Raw genomic sequence first — 13,248 nt, forward strand, 5'->3', positions numbered from 1 at the left:
GCCCTATAATTAGCGTTCAGGTGGTGAACATGATGTAATGTATACAGAATTCGAAATATGACGTACATCCGAAAAAAATTAAAATTAAAAAAAATCAAATATCTTCCAATCCTAGAGATATTTCTGACCTATTCCAGACTGTGGCATCTCTTTGTAAACAACCAGGCTTCAGTTAAGTCTGATCAAGGATTTTTCCAACTTTTGAAGTGAGGCAACACTTACCTAGATTTAAAGGGGATCTACTGTTTAAAAATATTTAAGGAGATTAATAATAAAAAAAAGACTGATAGGATCAGAGTTATTTAATACTGATTTTTTTCTATGTGGATCCCAAATCTATAAACAAACTAAAACCTTTTGAGGAACTCCCATTGTATTCCTTTGCTCAGATTTCACTGTAATTTCATGGATAGGTTTCAGGATCTGAGTCCTGTATTAAAGCAGTAGCCTCTGAGCATCTCTTAGTTTGTATGTGATGTAGGGATGGAGAGAGTGTGGAGGGGAGGACACCTCCCCACACATCCCCCTGTTCGTCCCAGAACATAATAAAAGCTTCAAACTGCTAGAAAGCAGCAGGAGGTGGAGGAGTTCTGAGTTGTTTCTGGGGAGCTGGTGACTCTGAAGACCCTTTGTGACTGCCTAGTTGCAGGTGCCTGGCAAAGACAGGTTTATGCTGGGCTTGGTTCTTAAGAGAGCAGTCTTAGAGCTAATCTTGGCTTCAGCACAACAGCATCACGGGCTTGGGGAAAACTTGGGTCCCCAGCTCCTGGTAGTCCTTGCTAGCCTAGGGCTGCAGTCCAGGGCCTGTATTTCTGTCACCTCCCTCTTGGACCCGGGTCTGGGCCTTCTTCAGTCCCAGGACTCAGGTGGCAAATCCAGAGGCTTAAAGCCTTTCTACCTTTTGAGTGCTGGAGACTGATGCCCGGTCTTGTGGGAAAAGAGTCTCTAACCTTCTCTAAGCTGGGTCAGTTCTTTTCAGTGGCTCATAGTTTGGCCATGAGCTATTTGGGGACAGACTTCCCTGATTAGAGAAATCCACAGTCTTGGCACTCTTCATGGTCTTCTGGAAGCTGGATGAGTAAGATGGTTAGAGGGGCAGACAGTGAGCTTGGTTTTATCCCCACATCCTTGGAAGGGACTGCTCTGCATTGATTCTTGCTCTCTCTCCCTCTTTGTCTTCTTCCTCTCCCTCTCTCTCATTGTTTTTCTGAGAATAATTATTTTTCTCTCAATGTTATAAACATTGTTATAGTTTTATCATGCTTCTCCTTTGCTCTCTCTGGAGATTGCTTCTTTGAGGAGAAAGTTCTTCCTAAGCCGTGAGCCTATAATTAAATTCACGCAGCAGGCAGCACAGGGACAGTTAATAAGCACACGGGCCCCTTATAGTCTTAGAATTTTTCTAGGGTGAAGTTTAAGGATTGATGCAGTCGGGGATGAGGCAGAGGTGGTAAATGAGGAGATCCCACAAATCTGTAATCTATTTCATTGTCTTTCAGGATGAGAATTTGCAGCATTAATATTAATAATCATCACAGCTAGCAGGCAGAAGCAACATAAAAGAAGCAGTGTTTAAGACTGTGTGCTGGAGTCAGGCTGCTGCCATTTGAACCCTAGCTGATCCACTTTCTTACTTCATGATCTTAGACAAGTTATCCAACTACTTGGAACATCAGTTTTCCCACATGCAAAATAGGAATGAAAATTATACCCACCTCATAAGGCAGTAAGTATTCAATAAATATTAGCCATTATTAGTATTTTAAGTGCTCATTATGTGCCAGGCACTGTCCTAAGTGCTTTCCATGTATTCTCATTTAATCTTTACAATCATCTCGAGAGAGAAACATTTTCAAAGATTTTAGAGATGAGAGTGCTGAGGAACAGACAGGTGCATAAGCTTTGGAGTCGAATGGACAGTGCTGGAAGCCAGTCTCTTCCGCTGACTCTGTCACTGACAGGTTCTCTCACCTCTCAGGTCTATTTTCTAACCTACAGAAAGGGGATGATGCCACCCACAGGCTTTAGAAGGAGGGCGACTTCATGAGATAACGGATGTGAAGTCTGAGGCTGTCTCTGCTTATTATTACATTTTAATAAAAGCCTACTATGTACTGAACAGTTTATGGTCTTTCTTGTGTTCACAGCCACTCTTGTGAGGTCAGTAGTATTGTCCTTTTTTCCCATGTCATTTTTTCCCGACGTTTTGTGAACTCCTTCTTGCCCCCACAGCCTTAGAATTGGGGAGGAGGATGTAGCCTCCTTTATATCAGACCCTGCTGCATTCTTGGGTCTTGGGTGCGGGCGGGTTGTGGAATTGGCTTGGCCATTGCATCCAGGGGATGAACCACAATCTCTGTGGAAAAGTTAGGGAAGCTGAGAGTGAGGGAAACAGAGTCCTGGCTGGATTGATCTGAGGATTACTCCTTTAGCAGGGGACAGACTCCTGTCTCAAACGGCTGCATCTGCTTTAGAGGGAGATAGGAGGGAGGGGACAGAAAAACCGGCCTGTTTTCTTGAGAGCAAAGGATCTAATAACCACAAAGTGCCAGGATCGCTTCTTTTTATTTGAAGCGATTAAGCGAACGGCCTTTGTCTTTAGGGCGGCTTGGATTTAAATTCTGGATCTGCCTCCTAGCTACATGACCTTGAGATAGTTATTTAGCCTCTCTGAGCCCCAATTTCCTCATCAGAAAATGGAAAAATCTCCAACAAGGTTAGAGGATTAAGTAAGCAATATCTGTAGAGAGCATTTATAGAAGATAAATGTGTTACTTTCTCACTCTTACTATAATTTTGTAAGAAAATAAACTTAGGATCCTGAAGAAGGGTCAGAAAGGAGGAGGCATGGAAAAAGGGGGAAAATGGGGTACAGTAAGGTGGATTGAACTCCAGCACAGTGATGTAGGGATCTCTAGGAACCACAGAGAAAGGGGATGTCCAAGTTGCCAAGTGCCTGAGAAGGCAGTTCTGACCTTTCCTCAGGTTGTGGGATTGTGGGCATGTGGTTGTCATTTCACTCTGTTGTGGACAGACTTGTATGAAATGGTATAACGCTATATGGAATGATAGTCAGTGAAAACATTGCTCATGGGTGTGCCCCAAGCTGCTATTTTGCTATGTGGACTACGTTATTTCCAGAGAAAATCCTTTCCACCTGGGTTCTGGTCTATCAGATAATGCACATTTTGCCTGACAGTTTGGGAAAAGCTTCACCAGCTGTCTGCTAGCACATGGCCTTGAGAATCAGTACAGAGCTGAGATTGGGATCATTCTCTTCGCAGATGTTTCGCTTTCAGCAAGTTATTCAACCTGAGACTCAGCTCCTTATTGTGAGGATTGCAGATAACATCCTTACTCAGTGTCTGGCACATGGTCAATAAATGATAGCAACTATTCTTATCATTGATAATCGTCATCAGAAACCAATTGGTAGAATTCTGCACGCTCATGTTGGAACCAACAATAACATTCCTTTAGGGTAGTCCTACCTTATGTCAATTTTCATTGCTATAGGCCATTTCCTAGAATAGTACTTGACACGTAACAGAAAGTCAGTTTAGGAACATAGTAATTGTAAAGCGAATCAAATCTTCTACTCATTCTTTCAACAAATAGAGTTGAATGAAGGAAGGATAGAAAAAGAGTATAGGAAGACATACAAAAGAATATATACTGCATGGTTCTAAGAGGCAAAATTATTCTGTGGTATTAGAAGTCCGGATGATGGTTATCACAGAAAGGATGGGGTGCCTGGAAGGAGTCACAGGGGTTTCTGTGGGGGCTGGCAATATTCTATTTCTTGATCTGGGTGCCTGTTACATGGATGTGTTCACTTTGAGGACATTCACCGAGCTTTAAAGTTATGACATATAGGCTATTCTATGTATATTTTATATTTCAACAAAAGACATTTTAATTATCAAATATGGTAAATTTGGTGAGTAGAAAGATGTCTCATGAGGAGTGTTTATAATGCTCAGGGGAGAGGTGAATGAGTAGGCTGCAGATGTAGGATGGACAAGGCCCTTCCCCTTCTGGACCTGGTGTAAAGATCTTGCTTAGACCTGATTCTGCAGCACCAGGGACCGTTGAGGACATTAAACAAAATTATGACAGGAGACATCTTCCTAAACTAAATCTGATCATTGTGTTTCCTCTCTATGCACATCCTCATTTAAATGACCATACTTGTCTTTTCTTAAGTATTTTGATGATTCTAATGGAATTGTGGATGATGAATCAGATTACATAAAGACTGAAGAAAGTGGGATAGTTAGCAGGCTGTTGTAATATCTAGGGAAATGATGGTGCTTTTGGCCAGATTAGTTTCACTGGGATCTGAAAAGAGAGGATAGTTCAAATATAGTTGATTTGGGGAATATGTTACAGAGTGACAGAGTTTTTTTTTACTCTGGAGATTTCATGGATAACAGGAAAGGGAGGAAGGCCTGACAGATATCGGAGGGTGAGCTTTGGGGAAAAAGTTGGGGAACTGCAATTTGTGGTTCTGCAGGACATCAATTTACAATGCAAATGGATGTAAAGATACCCAATAGATAAATGGAGATGCAGTCCTGTTGCTGAGGAGAGAAGCTGGGGAGACTGCATAGCCTGAAAGTGCTATGTGAAGTTCTGGGAATGGATGAGCTCACACACTACACTCCGGGCTCCTGTTCAACATTATTAATCCTGGGGTTCTGGAAGCTCATGCATCTCTGCCTGACTCTTCAGGTGGTGCCCCTTAAGACCTGTCAGCCTCACTCTTCTGCCCACAGTGAGGAGAACTTCAAAATACTTGGGCCTGTCATAATAGCTTTTATGGTAAGAGGGCTGAAAAAGAGATATTTAAGAGGAAAATGCCTTCTAATTGAGTCCATATCCACAGGACTAGCTCACAGGCAGAGTCAGAAGAAAATGCCCCAGCTTTAAGTCAATAAGGTGGAGGTGGGGTGGCGGAAGAAGGAGTTTAAGAGAAGTGAATGCATCTGAGATCCCATCTTGTTTACCAGACTTACCTTTGAAGAACTCTTGAATATTTCCTTTTAGACAACCCATCTCCACAGGAGAGAAAGTTGTCACCATTGAACACATCCAAAACAACTTATTTTGGGCCCCAAAGGCATTTCCAGAAAAGAAATACAGAATATGTTGGTTTCATAAGAGCACCGGAGGAAAAACCAGCCTCCCCTGAGGATGGTTTTAAAAATACATCATTTGTTTGAATGAGTCCTTTCTGGTGTATTTGTTAACAGATATGTCAGACTGTGGAAAACCTGCCCCTAAGAATAAATCGAAATGGAGTCTAAAGTGCTTGTTCCTGAAGTGATCCTAAACTTCAACAGAAAATTATTCTCCTTTCTTCATTATTTAGTCTGAGAAGACATTTCGGAGGTAAGCTTTCAGGTATAGCTTAAGTGAAACAGAGTTCGTTTTGTAGGCCAAAGAGAAGACAGTTGCTGTGTGGCTAAAGAGCCATAAACAATAAGCAGAGAGCAACTTATAAAATTTATTTAATACAACTTTATTAAAAGAGAAGATTAAATTAGCCAGGACATAGAAGGCAATGGGGCTCCTACAGGAATGAGGTTTCTTTCACAGCCTGAGAAAGGCTTATGGGGCGACTCTTACTTCCCAGCCCACACTTAGTAGGGACTTTATAAGTGATGAGCACATGCACAAATGCTTCTTACTTCTAGGGTGGACAACTCCCTCCTGGAATCACTATGTTCTCCTGCAACACCAGCACTTCTGGTTGTCCTACCTTCCTCCTCACTGGCTTTCCAGGCCTGGAAGCCTTTCATCATTGGGTTTCCATCCCCATCAACCTCATCTGTATGGTTTCTCTCCTGGGTAACGGTATCATCCTCTTCCTGATCTGCACAGATCCAACCTTACACGAACCGATGTACATCTTCTTGTCCATGTTGGCAGCCTCTGATCTGGGCCTCTGTGCCTCTACCTTCCCCACCATGGTGTGGCTCTTTTGGCTGGGTACTCGAGAGCTGCCCTTCGATCTCTGTGCAGCACAGATGTTCTTCATCCATGCCTTCACCTATGTGGAGTCTGGGGTGCTGCTAGCCATGGCCTTTGATCGCTTTGTTGCCATCCGGGACCCTCTGCACTATGCCACAATTCTCACCCACTCAGCCACGGCCAAAGTGGGAGCTGCCATCATGGTCAGGGCTGTCCTGCTCAACCTCCCGGGACCCCTCCTCCTGCGGCGTCTGCTCTTTCCTCAGGTCAGTGTACTCTCTCACTGTTACTGCCTGCACTGTGACCTTGTGGGATTGGCCTGCTCAGACACCCAGATCAATAGCTTGCTTGGCCTGGTCTCCATCCTCCTCTCCCTGGGCCTGGACTCATCCCTCATCCTGCTCTCATATGCCCTGATCCTATGGACCGTGCTGAGCATTGCGTCACCTGGGGAACAGCTCAAGGCACTCAACACGTGTGTCTCACACCTCTGCATTGTTCTCATCTTTTATTTGCCCAAACTGGGGCTGTCTGTGTTGCACCGTGTAGAGAAGCACAGCTACCCTGCTCTGGCAGTGCTTATGGCCAACCTGCACTTCTTGGTCCCACCTTTCATGAACCCCATTGTCTACTGCATCAAGTCTAAGCAGATCCGTCAGGGTATCCTAAAGCGGTTCCAACAGAAAAGGGTTGATACCTCCTAGGACAGCAGAAGGACCTAGTAGCATGTGACCCCTGTGGGTCAACCTGGGTCTTCAGTTGGGGAGGATTTGTAGTAGAGAGCTAACTTTTGAGGTTTTTGAATGATTCAGCTCTTACTGTTGAGACTTTTGTGGGGCACTATCAGCTTCTATAGTTAGTTTTTGGGCACTGAGACCATTGGAAAGCGTATTGAACTATCACTTGATAATCCTCTCATTGCTCTGATTAGAGCTGAACCATTTCAGACTCACACATACTGTAACATCTCCTTACCTAGGGGACTTAACCACACTCAGAGGATATGTGTGCATATCTATTTGTTCAGGCACCTCTCTCCTTTCCCTACCAAACTTCTTTCCCATTTTATTTCTAAGCCTAGGGAACTATATTCCTATTATATATAAGTAAGAATATTATGTATAAGTAGGCTGTATTCACCTTAACTCTGGCCCTCTTCTCCCAAATTTAGTATTAACCAGCTCATATACCCAGAAGTAGAAAAGAAGGTGAATGATGAGAAAAACACAGGACAACACTGTACATGCCGAATTTATCCAGCACTTATTTGCAGCTTAGAGAGTGGTAGTTTTCCTCTTGGTTCTCTTCCTGTATCTCTCTGCTTTGAGCTAGAGAGAAATTTTGGCACTGCCAAGCCTCAGAAAGCTGCTCAGTATAACTTTTGGATAGTGCCGGTTTCTCAACTATCAATGGTAGATGTGGAAAAGCCATTCACTTCCAACCCAAGGGATCTACTAGGATGTAAGCTCCACAAGGCCAGGGGTTCAGGGACTATTTTGTTCACTGATTTATCCCCAGCTCCAAGAATAGTGCCTACCATATAGTAGATGCTCAAGATATATTGTTGAATAAATGAGTAGGGAAGATGAAGGGGCAGAAGATTCTTGATAGCTCATCCCCAGGAAGAGAGAAGACTGGGAGATCTGAATGTCTGAGGCCTGTGGGGGTAACAAGCAGTTGATAAGGCGGCATAGAAAGAGGTGAGGATGGATGTCAGAGACCTTGGGGACAAGGCATGATTCTCTCTATACTATTTGGTCAAGAAGGCTGTTTCTAAAGGTGCAGCTCAGAGAGGAGCTAAGTTTTTTTGTGGAGCGTTTTTGAAAGCTGTTTCCAAACCTCTAGGGAGAATCTTATCCAGAAACTGAAGAATATCTCATTTCATTGCCCTTGGCCCGCTCAGTCCTAAAACACCCATAATGTTTCTTGAAGAATTGAAATAAGGAGATTTCTGGTGGAAAAAAACTACTCAAATTTAATAGAAAGCACCATGAGAGAGCTGTTAGAAAGGACCTTGCCTATCTTCATGACCATCAAGACAATTGGGAATTTAATAATTGTAGTCATTTCTGTGTGTCATTTCCGTGAGCTGAGACAAGAGAATGAGAAACTCAGAGGCAAAAAGGTGGGGTGGGGAGCTGTGAATCCCGAACACGTAGTTTTAGTTGAAAAAGTTGTTTTCCCATTATATGTATTTACACTGGCTACTACAGCATGGATTCCAAGGAACTCAAAACTGTATGCTTATCAATAATGAGGAGGAGGCCATTGGCAACCCTGCTTATCTGAAGGTCATAAATCCTGCCCATAGAGACCAAGAAGCTAGGACACGGAGTCATGAGTTTAGAGTTACTGTTTTAGATTATGTCTGGTAGAAGCCAACCTAAAAGTTTCAGTAGATCCCGTTTGGCCACTTTGGGAGAGGAAACCATTTGAAAAGAGCTTGTGCTGTATGACGGCCTTCCTCATCAGGGCCACAGATATCGGACTGAGCAAGAACCATGTTATCCAGGCCCCTCATCTATGTCACCCTCTACTCCAATAAGAACCACCTTCTGATCAGGGAGCCAGCGTGTTCATCTCACTGAGGGTCCCACTGATCTCTATCAGAAGCCCTCAGCTGACATGCCGGTATTGAGGACCACAAGCAGCCTTGGGCAGTTAAAACAAAACACCTTGTATACAGGCCCTGAGGCTGGAAAATTCCTATTCAGAGGGTTAGCAGAATTAAGATTGGATATTAGATACCCAATCTAGGATTGTGGGGATCCTTTGGCTTTGTCATTTTTGCCTTTTCTCAACAGCAGCTCTGAGCTTGGAACCTTCTCCCATCCATAATCCCTGGCACCATACCACAGACATTCTTACTGCTAGTCATTCCATGGCTCCACTGATGTCAAGAGCTGGAAGGGATCTGGGGGTCTATGTCTCTACAACTTTACCTTCAGGGTGCACGCATCTCAGCACATCCCATAGGACCTCCATCTTCTCCACAGGCCAACAACTACTGAAGTATCTGAGCCTGACATAAGAGGGAGTCCTGCGATGGTCTCTAGCAAGTTTGGTGACCAGTTTACCCACTTAAAAGATTATCATGGTGTGATTTATAGTGACTTTTAGATTTTGCCATTAGTTCAAAAAGTCTGTATACATGAATCTAAGGCTCCCACTCGTAATCGTTAGGTTAATAAGACTGTTACCCACCCATGTAGAAAACCTCAGTTAAAAAAAAAATCTTACCTCTGGCCTATACCAGCTGTGTGACCTTCAGTTAATTCACCTCTCTGAACTTCTATTTCCTCATCATTATAAAGTGGGGATAATATCTACCTCGCAGAGATGTTGTAAGGATTCAACTACAAAATGTACATAAAGCACTAAATCCAGCAGCCGAGAACCAGTTTTATGTGTGTTTGTGTTATTTGATTAACGCCTGGCTTTCTTAATTCTCTGCAAGGACCATGAAGACAGTTGTTTTTCCTGACTTGTCTAACCTTAGTGCTTGCCATGTGGCCCAGAATATTGTAAGCCCTTTAAGTATAAAATGAATGAATAAATGAAAAACTAAATTTCTGGCAAATGGTAAATGCAATTAATTATATAATTTCATTGAGCTCAATAGATGGGAGCATTTGTTATCATCATTATGTATCAGGTAGCTTTGATTTTGTATTGGGTAGCTGTGACTTTGGGAGGAAAATGGCAAGCACTGGTTGATTTTTTGCAGACGCAGAATTTAGGTTCAAGGTCACACTGCTCTGTAGAACCCCTGAGTTTATTAATTCATAACTAAGCCTCTCAAGGACTCCCAAAGGGCAGTCTCAAAGGGGTGATCCAAATCTAGTCTAGAAAATCTATGGTGTATAATGCCAGCCAGCAAGGCTTGGCCTCGGTTAACTGGCGAGTATATTCCAAGTGTGTGATACCCTAGAGCTGTATGGGGTCTTTAGTGACTGTAGAATGAGTGGTTGACTCACTGACATTTTTATATCAAGTAAAAAGTTTGTGCAAACTCTTATGCCTTCCTGGCTGCTAGCATTCAAGGAATTGTGTGGGAGATGGTCCTAGACACAAGGCGTGGGAGAAGTTTTATACAAACCAGAATGTGTGTCTCAAGTTCTTCAAAGCCAAGTTTTTCCAAGGAGATTAATCTACATTGTGCATGGATTGGCCATGGGCAAATTATTTCTTAACAGCTCTCTATAAGGCAAACAGTTGTTTTTCCCTTTTATAGAAGAGGAAAAGGAAGCCTACAGAGGTTGACCTAATGAACAATTGCTATGAATTCTCTCAGTGATGTGAGATTACGATGAATGCAAAATTATGTTACAATGTTTTGTGGATTAGAACAATATAAGGAAAATGGCCCTTTGAGAGATATCTTTCTGAATTCCTTCTACCTCCTCCCATGGAATAGAATAAGAGGGTAATTTGAGGGAGATAGAGAACTGGAGGTCAACTGCATATCCAAGAGAGGAAAAAGCGTGAAAAGGAGAAAGGACAGAGAGAGAAGAGAGTGTTGACTGCATTCCCGGGTCTTACTACCATATGGGGAGGCCTTGCTGGGGAGTTGTCTTGCTCTTGTCTTGGTATTAAGAAATGCTGCTAGTTCCTGTTTTGTTTTTAAAACCGTGCCAAAAAGATACCGGCAATTTTCAGGCATCTGAAATGTAGTCTAGATTTCAAATTCTAGCTCTGCTTTCAACTACTTCCCTAACCTTGAGCAATTGCTTCAGTTTTCTCTAAGCTCAATTTCCCTCTCTAAAATGGAGATAACAGCTCTTGCCTCATAAAGTTGAGGATTAAATGGGACAATATACACAACTCTAAGAAATACAATAAAATGTAATAACATGTAGGTCCAACTAGTATTAACATAAGCAATTAGATGTCCCCTAGGCTCCAAACATCTGGGACAATCACCTTGCATAGTTCTTTGCCAACACCAACCTCCTCACATCTAGACAAGATGCTCTAAATTTAATAATCACTCATCAAAGCTCTAGCAACCCCAGGAGGCCTCGCCTAGCTTCAGCACAGGTTTGAGAGTTATCTAATTCCCCAGCATCACAACCCCAAACAAACACAACTTTAAAATTCAATTAAATGTAATTTGACTACCAACCTACATTACTAAGTATTTGCAAAAATGACATCTAATTATTGCATGCCCTAGGGGGCTGGTACTGCTATTGCCTCTTTATAGAGAAAGAAACTCAAATGATTGTGTCCCAGAGGTAGTGGGCTTGCCTCTCACTCTGCTACACACACTTTCTGAAAGGCCTTTATCAACAGCAGGCTCCTATTTATTTTTCAAGGTTTATGTAGGACTTTCCACGAGAGGCAATGTTCATTCTCCCTCTTGCATGTCTATATGTCCTTGTGTAGGCATTTATTACAATATACTATGTCTTCTTCACAGACTGGAATTTTTTTTTTTTTGAGGAAGATTAGCCCTGAGCTAACATCTGCTGCCAATCCTCCTCTTTTTGCTGAGGAAAAATGGCCCTTAGCTAACATCTGTGCTCATCTTCCTCTATTTTATATGTGGGACGCCTGTCACAGCATGACTTGATAAGTGGTGTGTAGGTCTGCAGCTGGGATCTGAACCAGCAAAACCTGGGCCGCTGAAGCAGAGCATGTGAACTTAACCACTGTGCCACCTGGCCGGCCCCCAGACTAGAATTTTTTTGTTGAGATACATCTTGGTTTTTCAACTTTATTCTTGATACTATCAATGTATAAAGACTTAAAAGGCTATTGACTGAAGGAATAAATAGCGTTTCCATTATGAATAGAGCACTGACAGTTTAGATTTTCTTGTGATCAAGTATTTGAAATTACGGTTAGATCATGTTCTGAGTCTGCATTAGAGCTCACATGAGGGAAAGGTCCACATTTAGTGCCAGATTCCATGATGTTTTTCTTTTAAGGAAGCATCTCACCCAGGCTAGACTAAGTTTCTATATCTCTAAAACTGCCAACCTTGTCAAGTATGATTTGTAAAGATGTAAATATTAATACTCACATATTTATTATCATTTCAATATTTAGTAACTGCATTATGGGTGAGCTGTTCTCATAAATGACACAATGAAAGGAATTCTCGCAGCATTAACAGTTTCCATCTTTCAGGTCTTTATTATTTTCACTTTCCTTCCTCAGAGTAGTTCTTTTTATTGATAGCTTAATATTTCTTTAAAAAACCACTCTATTCAGGTACGATTGACATACAAAAAGCTGTAGGTATTTAATGTATATAACTTGATGAGTTTGGAGATAAGAGATCTACTGTACAGCATAGTGCCTGTAGTTAGCAATACTGTACTGTATACTTACAAATTTGCTAACTTAAAATGTGGCGCAAAAGGCAGAGGTCCTCCATGGCAGCCTTAAAGGAAATGAATTTCCTGCAGCCAGAGGACAGATTGCTGAAAACCAGGCCCAGGATATGATTTTAAGGGTGGCAGAAATATAAAGATTGAATGTACAGTCTCAATAGGTCATCTATGTCAAAGTAAATTCCCCAATAGGCAAAGTGCGGGACCTTAAGAGCTGGAAAAGAGGCATTTTGGTGAATGGGCCTAAAACTACTGGACCTTAAATATTTTCCAAGCTTTCCAGGCTGGCAGAAGCACATTTTCCTCCTTGCTACAAGAGAACAGTTTCTCTTTGTCTGGGAATCATGACATGACCTCACCTGAAGCAGGTGCTTTGAAAGGTTTTCTGTCCTCTTCAAGATCTTCTTCGTCACTCTTCATTGCTTCCAAGCCAGGTTACATCTTAGAACAGTGTAAGAGGAGAAATACAGTATCTGCTCCTAGAAGAAAGAACTTACATAAAAAAGAAATTGTAGAATGTATAACTGTGGTGTACTTCTTATCCTTCCCCCAGGGAAACCTAGCAGTCTGAATTCCAGCTGAGAAACATTGTATTAACATAATAAATTTCCTATATGGATTCTTACTTCGTCAGTTTCTTCCCTTCTTTGCTGTCTTTTCCTCTTCTGACCTCGTCTCCTGAGGTGACTCAGGCTCTGTACATTAATCTTATGACTTTGACAACTGTCTCCATTTCTTGCAAAAACTGAATGGAGCTTGTCCTAACCCATGTCACAAGGTCATTCTTCTGATTCCAGCCACCAAGACATCTAGTATCTGTCTTCTGACTCTTGAGATGTCCCAGGCAGCCATCTTACAGCTATTCATTGCTTCAAAGCATTTATTACTAGCAGTAACTTGTTTAAGCCCATCTAATCACTCGTATGAATAG

The 13,248-nt window shown here is 42.2% G+C and overlaps 1 protein-coding gene across 1 annotated transcript; it reads left to right on the forward strand.

Moving 5' to 3' along the window:
- Nucleotides 1-5,726: 5,726 nt before the first annotated feature.
- LOC106831616 (olfactory receptor 51G2-like) lies at nucleotides 5,727-6,680 on the forward strand. Its single transcript, XM_014841918.2, has one exon. It carries the CDS (start codon nucleotides 5,727-5,729, stop codon nucleotides 6,678-6,680), a length of 954 nt encoding a protein of 317 aa, XP_014697404.2.
- Nucleotides 6,681-13,248: the final 6,568 nt, after the last annotated feature.

Source organism: Equus asinus, chromosome 20, assembly GCF_041296235.1.
Source record: "Equus asinus isolate D_3611 breed Donkey chromosome 20, EquAss-T2T_v2, whole genome shotgun sequence".
In the NCBI taxonomy this organism is placed as follows: domain Eukaryota; kingdom Metazoa; phylum Chordata; class Mammalia; order Perissodactyla; family Equidae; genus Equus; species Equus asinus.